The following is a 12,363-nucleotide window of genomic DNA, read 5'->3' as shown; positions in this document are numbered from 1 at the left end:
AGAGAATTTTTTTCTTTTATACAAATGTTTACTGATGAATATGGGGGAATAAAACATGGTCAACTGAACATATGCTTCTTCCTAAAAATATATTTTTTTGAGAAAGTATAAACCCACAGATAAAAAGAACAGGAAATGAGAGGAGAGTTGACAAAAATGTAGATGATAGAAGATGACAGTGGCACTTAACAGAGTAGAAAGTGAGAATATAAAGTACCAAGAGGCTGGAGATTCCTGTCTGGGTACACAGACCAAACAAAAGGAAAGACATGCTTTGTACCCCTGCCGTCCATCTATAAAAGACCAGAGGCCAAGAAGCTTTGCCATTGCACTTAGAGCTTCCAGTGGGCTTTACAATGTCTTGCTATTAATTATATATAGACAGTAAAAAAGCACATCTTTGAAGAAAGTCTCCAGGATGCAAAAATAATTCCAAATTTTCAAAGTTTGAAGAGTGACAGTATGGACAAATTAAAATGAATAGCTCATGGCTTAGATGTAAGTGAAAATATTACAGCCATGGAATAACAGGAAACTATAAAAGTAGAGATGAAAAGAAAGCTCTTGGGAGGCAGAGATTTTCAAATATAAAAATTTCAATAGAAGAGTTTGGACGGAAGTGTAAAAGACTCAGTTGAACAAAGAAAGATTTCTTTCTTCTCAGAAAGAAATCGGAAGCTCTAATCAAATATCTGACAAACTAGAGACCCAGAAAGAGGAATATACAGTGGGGAAAATTATCAAAATAAAAATCAGTCATTTTCTAGAACAGAAATGACCAGCCCTTCATAATAATGTTCATATGAGAAGCTGGGCACAATAAATGAGAGCCTTGCCAAGGCAAAATTTCCAAATACCAAATGCAGAGCAGTCCTTGATATATTGCAGAAAAGTAAAAAAAAAAACAAAACCTAAATGACACTGGTGAGCATATCAACAGTGCTGGATTGCAAAAACAACAAAATAATATCTTTAAAATTTCAAAGAAGAATATTCATCATACCTGAATATTATACCTAGCCAAACTATTAATTAAATGTGAAGCTAGAATAAAGACATTTTCAAGTTGGCAAGATCTCAAAAAAGGAACTTCCTCTGGAAGGTTCCATGTTTTCTTACTGCCAAGTATTTCCTTATGTTGGCATTAGCTTACATTACTTATTAGGCCTCTTGCCACTTTCTATTTATAGGCTAAACTCCACCTCCATTCTGTAAGGACTTTCTGTTCCTACCAGCAGGGTGCAGTCTTCCCACCCTGATGCTCCTGAGTCCCATATTGTACTTCTACTCTACCTATCATCATGATTTAAGGCCAAGACTTTTCTCCCAAAACTAACAATAGACGCTTTCTGCAGGCTGCCTATTTCTTCTTTATGGCTCTGGTCTTGTAGCCCATGTACTCACCAACTGTGCCTGATACATTTTCTTTAATAAGCAGACATTCACTGAGGAGAGAACAGTCAATTTAAAATTTCACATCAATCCATTCTACTAAGAATACTGCATTGAGCCTACTTCATGTCTGTTCCAAATCCCTTCCTCATCCGGACTTTCTAACTCAGAGTCTCTCTGCATACTGAGCAGAAGGGATCAGTTCTGGAGAAGAGCAAAGAGGAAAAAAGTTATTCTTTCAATTAAAAAAAGAATGGTCAGATGACCCAGCAATTTCACTCCTAGATATATACGTACGAGAAATGAAAACATATGTTCATGCAAAAACTTGTACTCGAATGTTCCTAACAGCATTATTCACAGTGCTAAAAGTGGAAACCACCCAGATGTCCACCGAATGATAATGGATAAATAAAATGCGATATATACATACAATGGAATATTATTGGGCAATAAAAACGATACTGGCATATGCTACAGCACGACAAGATGAACACTCATCACTGAGTGAAGGTAGCCAGTTGCAACAGACCACCTACTGCATGATTCCATTTATATGCAATACCCGGAGCAGATAGATCTACAGACAGAAGGTTGGAGAGTGGTTGCCTAGGACTGAGGGAGTTTGGGAAGAAAGAGGAGTGAGTGCTAACTTGGAACATGGGATTTCTTTAAGGGGCAATGAAAATATTCTAAAATCGATTGTAACGACGGTTGCGCACTTCTGTGAATATGCCCAACACCACCACATAATATACTTTCAATGAGTGAATTACACCTCAATAAAGCTGTCTTTTAAAAAAGATCAATATGGGAAAAAATTAAATCCATGTATTACTTATCTTGAAGGCAAAAAAAAAATTCAAAGAGCATCACCTTAAGTAAGGCAAGATTTGCAAAGCATGGCTAAACTGAAAAGGAACAAAACATGCATTTAGGATGAAAACACCAAGTCAAAAGGAAAAAAAAAAAAGGTCATGTCAGCTGATTTTTCTTTGCCTGAAATTAATACATAATTTGCTCACTGCAGAGTTTACTAGTTTAAGAGAAACCATAACAAAATGCAAATGAAAAGTACTGGCTTTTACTAGAAGCACAGAGTGCCTGGATATAGAACCTTTTGTAGGTCACTTAATTTAAAAAGGCAGCGTCTCTAGTTTCACTACTTGCCAATCACTTTATTTCACAGACCTGTTCTTAAGGGCAATTAATGGGTAATGTAGTTCATATGTAAAGAGGGCCAGGATCTGAAAGTACTGCTGAGGTTTATTCCAGGCATTCGCACAGTGATCTTACTGCATGTGATCTGTGGGGGCAGTGAGATACAGCACCCACTGAGAAAGCCTTCCTGTTGGAGGGATGCTATCTATGATGGTTACAACAGAAATGTGGAAAACTTTTGATTCTTCCAAAATGGACGTGCTAAATGTTTTAAACTATCTAAAATTAAACGATGAATTCGTATATTTTTAAACTTTAAAAGCTTCATTTTAAAATAGGGCCGACAAAGTCATACTGACATAAAGCCATGGTGGATGGGGAAGAGATAAAATAAGCTAATGAGGGGCACCTGGCTGGCTCAGTTGGAAGAGCACGCTGACTCTTGATCTCAGGGTCATGAGTTCAAGCCCCAAGCTGGGGTTTATTCAAGAATAAAATCTTTTTAAAAAAATAAGACATCTCTAATTCTCCTTTTGCATTCCTTCTCCGGGAGTCCTGGAATTAATAAACCAGACCTACCAAGCCATGATTTTCAAATAAAGTACACTTAAATCCTAGTCCTTCCATGGTCTTTCAGAATATATTCAAATTCTCACTTATCCTAGTGTAACTCATTTGAATACATCAGGGTTTAAGATACGGACCTAATGGGCGCCTGGGTGGTGTAGTTGGTTAAGCATCTGACTCCTGGTTTCAGCCTAGGTTGTGATCTCAGGGTCATGAGATGGAACCCTGTGTCGGGCTCCTCTCGGAGCGTGGAGTCGGCTTGAGATTCTCTCTCCCTCACCCTCCACCTCTCCTGCTTGTGCTCTGTTTCTCATATAAATAAATAAATCTTTAAAACAAAAAAAGATATCAACCTAATTTTAAGGGGAAAAATGGATATAAAAAACATTTTCATTAAACAGAGGAAACAGTTCTTTGTTTTAAATTCTCTTCATTTTTCTCTTCTCTTCTAGGTTATTTGTAATGATAAACTTTTCAGTCTGTGTGAAAGGAACATGAACCTGGCTTGATTTGGGATCAACATTTTGGTCCACGCTGGTTAAAAGATATTCAAAATTTCTATGCAGCTATGTCACTTCTGAGGACTTACAACACTGAGTTATGGACAAAGTCCTCCCGTTGGATAACTAAAGATTCTGAAAACCAAACCTATAAGGCAGTGGGTTTGTATGACGATGTGATATGAATCTGAGAAACTGGTTAATTTTGGCATGTGAAAAAAATCACATGAATAAATGAGTGCAAATAAAACACTCTTATTTCTGGAACACAGACTGTTATTTCTTTTTTTCCAGACTCTTCTTTGCACCCCGGTGCAAAATATAGAAGAATTCAGATTCTCGATCTCAACATATATTAGCTACGCTGCAAACTCGTGGCAATGTACTAGTCATACATCCGTTGTTCAATCTCCTCCATTACTAATATATATATATATATATATATTTTATTGTGTAAGAACATTTACCAAGAGATCTACCCTTTTAACATATTAAGTGCAAAGTACAGTACTATTAACTCTAGGCCACGATGTCACAGGACAGATTTCTAGAATTTAATCATCTTGCATAACTGCAACTTTATATCTGTTGATTAGCAACTCCCCATTTCCTCCTCCTCTCAGCCCCTGGCAACCATCATTCCTCTCTGCTTCTAGGAGTTTGACTGCTTCCGATGCCTCATATAAGTGGAATCACACGGGATTCATCCCTCTCTGGTTGGCTTATTTCACTTAGCACAATGTCCTCCAGCTTCCTCCATAGTGTCTCATCATAATGTTGTAAATGGCGAAGCTGGTAAAGCAGATTAGTTGATGGCAATCAGGCCACACCTTGCTTTATCAGCACCCTGTTCCCGCTGTTTATGACTTGTAGTCAAGACTGTGTCAGATCTGGAAATGATTTCCCTGCCAGCTGAGGTGAGAACACTGTTTTGATGTATGGAAAGACTGCTTTTTAAAAGTCAAGGCCTCCTGGCAGTTCCTCTGTAAACTACTATGGCAGCTGTGCTAGAGGCCATGAATATTACATAAGGGCTGTCCATGCATTCAAGCCAGAATCTCCAAGCCACAATTCCCATAGCAACACACAGAGATTTTACTCATCTCAGAGATGAAGCAGCCAGCAAAAGTGCCTAATGCCACCCGATTTTTTTTTAGCAAGATCAACACAGTACTTATTCTTTTTCCAAAGCAATAATTTGTTCAAAAGAAAACCAACGACCGTGTGAAATGTGTTCATTTCAAAGTTACCCAGTATCACACAAACCAAGGTACTGTAACCCTGAACAACAATCTATGCTTTTAGAAATAGCTGCCATCTGAATGGCTGCATGGGAAAAAGAATTTGAACCTTCACAATCAGTGAAATGAACCACCGTCTTGGCTAAATATTGTACTTAGAGATTTTATATCTGATTTCCAGTCCCCTTTCCATATATACACACTTTATTATAGGATGGAAAAGAACATGTTCCAAGGGAAGAAACCTTTTTTAAGATTTTATTTATCTATTCATGATAGACATGGGGGGCAGGGGCAGAGACACAAGCAGAGGGAGAAGCAGGCTCTATGCAGGGAGTCCAATGTGGGACTTGATCCCCGGTCTCCGGGATCACGCCCTGGGCCAAAGGTAGGTGCCAAACCGCTGAGCCACCCAGGGATCCCCGGGGAGGAACATTTGTAACTAATAAAATCCTTTACTGCTTAATTTTTGAGGAGCATAAAGCAATCCATTTTTTTTTTTAACAGAAGAAAATACTACTACACAACACCTATGGAGTAAAATTTGGGGGAATGATTGCTCAAGCCTAAGAAAACACACATTACCTTGAAGAAAGTTGTTTTTCTAAACAGAGAAATGGTTTACTGGAAGCAGGTTCTTCCTCTTTGTATATTTGGGGATCCTTTTTTGGGTGTCTACACTGTCCACCCACAGAAATGAGCTGGTTGGATTATAAAACAACCTAAGAGCCAAGACCACTCTAATATATCACACTTCCTTTTTCTATCAAGGAAATCAAATGCACTCCATTTCTTGTAGTTCTTTAAAAATCAGACAATGAAATACTGTAAGAGACCAAACATACGCTTTAAAAGAAACTTCCACAGGTGGCCCATCACAGACCCAGCAGAATTGGCAATGAAAGAGCCTGGCAGGGGAGAAATGGTTTTACCTTTGCCTTTTCCAACTGGGCCTGGGCCTGTCGCTCTGCTTCTCTGCGCACTGCCTCCCGATCTTCCTCCAAAGAAACATCTGAATCGGATGGACGGCTGGTGTAGGAGTCTGCCGAACCCTGGAGAGAAAAATTTGCATTTTAAAACAGATTCCATCTATGAGGTTTGCCTTGGAAAAGTCTCATTGACACTGCAGTTAGCTTCCTGGATTATGCTATAAATTCCTGAAAAGAGGAGAAAATAATCCATCTTGCGGCAGGTCATCTAGAAAAACCCTGGTATCGTTTGCAGACCCTTCCCTAGCATAGTGGTGCCTACCGAGTTACCATTCCTTCCTCAGTCTTAGGTTCGGATTACCATCCTTTCTGGAAGCCAGAACAAGTTCCCCTGGCATTAGAGCAGCTCGGTGGTGCAGTGCCCGGCTTGAAGGGCACAGGGGGGTTTCAAGGATGACTTCAAGAACAGACTACCTGCCATGGCCCGTATTTACAACTGCAGAGAAGATACGTCTAATAAAAAAAAAATCAATCAATTAATTAATTAAACCCAGAAAGAACATCTAATGAGTTCTCAACTTGAATCCTCCACCACGACTCCCGTTTTAACCCTCAGCATCCTTCGGTACCTTGCCATTCACCTGCCTCCTTCACCGACAAGACTGGAAGGGAACAGCAGCCAGCGACCCTCCATCCTTAAGCCACACATTTTTGTCAATGGCTTTCGGCAGCCGTTTCATCAGAGCTGTCTCAAGAAAACACCTGCCCGGGATAGCGTGTCTGGCGATAAATCACAACATAGGAAAAGGAGCTCGGAAAATCCTAGGACTCTCCCCGGCTCCCCCTCTCTCGCAATCAGGATCCTATTACTAAATCACAGGAGCCCCTTGGCAGCACTCACTGCAACGAGGAGCAGGAGCAACGGCAGTACAGAGTCTCCCCTGGACCAAAGCCCCTGAGCTTACACAGATATCCGAATTCTTCAGCCTTCCTCCCTTGGCTCTTTTCAGAAGCCGGATCCAGGTGGCCTTCATTAGCCAGACCGCGCCTTTCTCATCCGCAGCTGCAGCCCCGGGCACAGATCCTCAGTGCGCGCTGAGCCCTGGAGCGCCCCGGCTCCTTTCCTATCCATGCTCCGGGCAAGCCCCTCGTCTCGGTCCCTTCCTGCCTCCGGGGCTTTCACTCCCTACCCCGGAGGACTTCCAATCCACGGAGGTTCTTAGTTTCCCATCCCAGGGAGGGGGGAGTGGAAAACAGACACTCGGATGCCTTCTATATTGCTTTAAAAATAAGGAACACTTCAAGTGCATCCAAAGACAGGCAGCAAGTCGTTCTAAACTTGATGCATCTTATTACTCCGAAGAGTCTCCTCTCTGCTCTTGGATTGTGACAGGAAATTAGTTGTAAGAGACCCTTTTTTAAAAAAAACCTAGTGCAAAACGTATGCAGTGACATTTGCAAGTGCAAAGTTCAAGCCTTATCTTCGGAGATCTGGAGGGGGAGGGCGGAGGACGCACTCACTGCACTGGGCATGCTCCCTCTGTAGCCTTTTTACGCAGATGCCTACATCACACTGTTAATCTATGTCAAATTGCCATTTTGCATCCGAAGTGTAAACAGCTGGAAAGGGCTTTTCGGTTATATAGTAACAGGCGCATGGTAGGTTTGTCATGTTTCGGTTTCGGTCGAAACAGTGTCTCAAAGACAAAGCATGCAGTCTTTTCATTTAATGATCCCTTTCTATTAGTCCTGCTGCAGGGAGCGTATCCTATGCCAGGAGGCAATTCAAAGATAAGCAATATTATGCACACAGCATTGGACGGTAGGAATCCATGAGTGAGTGATGCTCATCAGTCGTAGCATCAACCTGCTCTTGACTGCTTGTGACTTCCCTAACAAGATGCAGGAGACAGAGCTGCCCATTTAATTAGGACACGAAAGTAATCACAGCTCTAAGCCACGAGCTTAACCGAGCTCAAAATGACTTTGAACTGCTTCTCCAACTGAGAAACCACCGTTTGAAAGAAAGTCCTTAGAATAAATAACAGTGTGAATGGTCAGGACCACAATTATGAAGAGATTGCAAAGCTTGGTTGATTTATTACTAGCTCGAGTTAAGAGTTTACAGAATAATTTAGTCCAAGTAAATAAAGTGACTGAAACTTGGGATGATACTTATTCATTTTTGCTACTAATGGGCTTACGTTTTTAAAGTTTTCGGAAGAAATGCACACTCCTAGATTTCTTACAGTAAACATGAAATTCCATCACCGCATTCCTAACTACAGCTTTATTTGCGTGGGGGTGGGGGCGGGGGGGTTATTTTGTCAAGTCTCATGCAAACGAAAGAGGTTTTTAAAAAAATCTTTGTAATTACTTCTCCCTTCCTTCATTCCTCCTTCCTCCCCCAATTCCTTTCATCTGGGGACTAAGACCAATCTTCATTATGTAAATGTTAGAAAATACAGTAGAATAGGGGCTTTAGAATAACAGTTACTGATTGAATGCACCTTAATTGTGGTATCATAAATCAATAAACAAGTTATATTCTTAGGACGTGAATGTAAAATGCATGGGAGATAGAAAGTGCATTGCAATTTTTTATTCCAATAAAATTCACAAGGGACACTGGCATTCTTCTCCATCAACACACATGCTAGGGGATTCCTAATTTCTTCCCAGTGGGGTTTCTTATAGCGAGAGTAGCACAGTAGAGAATTACTCGGAAGAACAACTTTATTCCACAAAGGGCCTCAGGCCCTAGTGTCACAAGTGTAGGCATTTTAAACCCAATCATCTGGCAAAAGGTTCAGTTCACATTTCAGTGAGGATACAGAGTTTCTGTCATTAAGAACCCCTCTGCCCCTAGGAATCCCTGGGTGGCTCAGTGGTTTAGTGCCTGCCTTTGGCCCAGGATGTGATCCTGGAAACCCGGAATCGAGTCCCTGCATGGAGCCTGCTTCTCCCTCGGCCTCTCTCTCATAAATAAATAAATAAAATCTTAAAAATATGTATATCCTTTAAGAACCCCTCCCTCCCATAAGGAGAACAGCCTAACATACACATAATTGTGCGCTATCCCCTTTTCTTTTGAACAAAATAAGATTTAAAAAGTCATTTGCTGGGGCACCTGGGTGGCTCAGTGGTTGAGCATCTGCCTTTGGCTGGGTGGTGATCCCGGGATCCTGGGATAGAGTCTCACATCAGGCTCCCCATAGGGAGACTGCTTCTCCCTCTGCCTGTGCCTCTCATGAATAAATAAATAAAATCCTTAAAAAAAACATAAAAAATCCTTTGTTAATAATCAGATGTAGCTTTTAATTGCACAGTTGTGTTGAGACCTCTTTCTAGGTTTAAATAATAAAGCATTAAAAAAAAAAACACCCCAAACTCTACAGTGACTTTTGGCAAAAATCTTCTTAATATTTGCAACAACATATTAATTTCTGGCTTTTTTTTACAATATGAGATATGACTCCCAACTGAGGTTAAATGTTGCTTATAGTAGGCGCCACTTACTTTCAACATTCTTTGTATCTGTAATAATAATAGTAAAATGGCAAAATATTTTCCTTATGGAACTTACATGAACCCATTGCACAGAGACACACAAATAACCATCACTTTAAATTTTCCCACCCGAAAGATAACCACTATTAAAAAGCAGCATGTTTCGACCTCCAGAATTCCTGCATTTTTGAAAGTCACCCTCCCAACATGTGCATTACAATTAATCTGCTTCCTTCTGGGAGTGTGTGGATTTATGCAGTTAGAAGTAATGTATCTAATTAAGCCTTTGCCTTTGGTACCATATGGACTTTCTGGGTCATTCTGCCTCAAGTAGCCTTCACTCAGGAACAGCTGGCAGTCAGTTCCATAACTCCAGAATAGGTTCATTACAAGATGTACCCTTGATCTCTTGTTGCTACCATGTGATTAGCTGGTCTTTTGTAGTTTTGTCCTTGTGGGTACCTCACAGGTTCAGCTACAAATATTTCCTTTTCTGCATCATAATATATCTCATTCCTCATTGTACAGTTCCACAATGTAACTTGCAGTCTGATGTCTACCAAAACTCATCCAGGATCATTCACTTTTTTTACTCAGAACTCTCATTCCAAACATCTGTGCTTTGCTTATAGGAAAATAAGTCAATTGGATTAACTCGTGCTTTTAAAAAAATTTTATTATTATTTTTTTAAGAGATGGACAGAGAGCAAAGAGGATGGTGGGAAGGGGCAAATAATCTTTTTTTTTTTTTAAGATTTTATTCATTTATTCTTGAGAGACACACACAGAGAGGCAGAGACACAGGCAGAGGGAGAAGCAGGCTCCCTGCAGGGAGCCCAAAGCGGAACTCGATCCCAGGACCCTGGGATCATACCCTAAACTGAAGGCAGATGCTCAACCACTGAGTCACCCGGTGTCCCAAGATAGAGAAAATCTTGAGCAGACTCAATGCCCAGCATGGAGCACAATGCAGGGCTCAATCTCAAAACCATGAGATCATGATCTGAGCTAAAATCAAGAATCCAGGGATGCCTGGGTGGCTCAGCCGTTTTGTGTCTACCTTTGGCTCAGGGCGTGATCCCGGGATCCGGGATCAAGTCCTGCATTGATTGGGCTCCTTGCAGGGAGCCTGCTTCTCTTTCTGCCTGTGTCTCTGCCTCTCTCTCTCTCTCTCTCTGTATGTGTCTCTCATGAATAAATAAAATCCTAAAAATCAAATCAAATCAAATCAAGAATTGGACTGAGCCACCCAGTCGCCCCTAACTCATGCTCTTTATCTACTCTTCAGTTTTTGTCTTTTTCCAATTTATGCCAAATATTTGCATAAAATTTTCACCCTTTTTCTAGAACACATTTGTTTATATTTATAAAGTTTGCTTTTTTGATGCTGTACTCTACCATTTCAATCATATATATTTCCAGCATCATTTTTCTTGAGTGTTCTTGTTCTTGTATTTTCTCTTTTAAAGCCAAAAGGGTAAGAGTCATAAGCTTATTCAGGAGTGGCATCTTAGATCCCAAAGTGGTCATCTATTTCTGTAGGAAATCTTCATATGAAGACTACCCCAATGCTCTTGGGGAAAATCAGTTTCTCACAGTATCCCAAGGCTACCCTGTTTCTAGATAAATCTATGTTCCATCCAAAACCCTCAAGACTTCAAATGACCCTCCTCATGTATGCTAAGCCAATGGCAAGTTTGATTTCACTGGTTTCCTCCTGACCTGCCATGAGATAGACAGACATCCTGCTGCCATACTCCCCAGGCCTGCACTTTTAGAAAAAAACAAAATGGTCCAGACTTCTGAGGCCAAGGACCAATGGAAAAGAGTTTTACCTTGTACTGTCTGCTTGCATTAGTGGGTAGAGATAATTCTTTCATTTCTCATATTGTCACCTTTTTTCACAGTTCAGAAACATGATTTTTTTTTTTTTTAATGTGAAGAGGTCTGGGCAGCCTTAGGTGGCTCAGCGGTTTAGCGCCACCTTCAGCCCAAGGCCTGATCTTGGAGACCTGGGATCGAGTCCCATGTCGGGCTCCCTGCATGGAGCCTGCTTCTCCCTCTGCCTGTGTCTCTGCCTCTCTCTCTGTGTGTGTCTCTCATAAATAAATAAAATCTTAAAAAAAAAAATAATGTGAAGAGGTCTGGATCTCTAAGAAAATGAATTACTAACCCCTACATTGTTGAGGTTACAACAAAACCATACACTGTTTACTAACAATGACAATCCCTGACTTAAAAAATTTAAAAAAATGATAGAGACTATTGAGATGACGCACATTTACATGAATACTGTATACTGTAGTTTGCAAATGTCATGCAATTATCATTCATATCCATTCAGTTAATGAAATTCTCAAATGTGATTGGCCTGCCATTTGGCTTAATGTGAAAATGTTAACCAAGGTGATGGTAATAAATCCATGCAAATTCATCTCTGTGTGGTAACTCTGATGATTATGTAAAAGCTAAAATATTAGCTTCAATTTTCTCAAGAGCACAGGGTAATTTAGAAACTGTTAACTACCCTATGTACTGAGGAAAAGACTAAATGTCACCAAAAGCAAAACAAAAACCCAACCACATGCATTTACTGAGTACTTAACGACTTTGCAAAAGAGTATATGCTCTGACTGTAAGTTAAATGCTAGGAAATAGGACAGTGATAAAGATGAAAGCTAAATCACCATCATGGAACCTGATAATCTAGTTGAAAAGGAGACCAGTTTTTAAAAAAATAATCAGAAAAATAATCACAATGAGAAAACACAAAACACGCTGAGAAATAAAATAATGGTGAGCAGAAGCTATTTTAGTTAGGGTGATGAGACAACACTCTGAGACACTATTTAAGCTAAAATATCCCCCACAAGAGAAAGAAAAAACAAGTCAGCTTTGGGATGTGTTGAGAAAAATGTTAAAGAAGAGGGAATAGCATCTGCTACGGCCTGAGGACAAGGAATACTCAACAGTTTGAGGAAGTGAAAAAGATTAGTGTAGCTAACATACTCCTTTTTTTCCAGAGTATTTATTTCAGCCTCTCCTTCTTTATTCTCTCCTCTT

At 40.2% G+C, this 12,363-nt stretch overlaps 1 protein-coding gene across 7 annotated transcripts in view; it reads right to left on the bottom strand.

Annotated features, from left to right (window-relative positions):
- Positions 1 to 12,363, bottom strand: part of CACNB2 (calcium voltage-gated channel auxiliary subunit beta 2) — a 383,666-nt gene that overhangs the window by 116,831 nt on the left and 254,472 nt on the right. For 5 of the 7 annotated variants that reach the window (XM_055331535.1, XM_055331537.1, XM_055331536.1 and 2 more), the window contains one exon: positions 5,794 to 5,913. In XM_055331535.1, the coding sequence (XP_055187510.1) occupies positions 5,794 to 5,913 (120 nt within the window). Of the gene's footprint in view, positions 1 to 5,793; positions 5,914 to 6,755; positions 7,116 to 12,363 lie in introns of those variants that run through there. The other 2 variants (XM_055331538.1, XM_055331541.1) reach the window with 1 other exon arrangement.

This window comes from Nyctereutes procyonoides, unplaced genomic scaffold (genome assembly GCF_905146905.1).
Source record: "Nyctereutes procyonoides isolate TBG_1078 unplaced genomic scaffold, NYPRO_anot_genome, whole genome shotgun sequence".
Lineage (NCBI taxonomy): Eukaryota > Metazoa > Chordata > Mammalia > Carnivora > Canidae > Nyctereutes > Nyctereutes procyonoides.
This window is presented reverse-complemented; position numbering and strand designations above follow the sequence as displayed.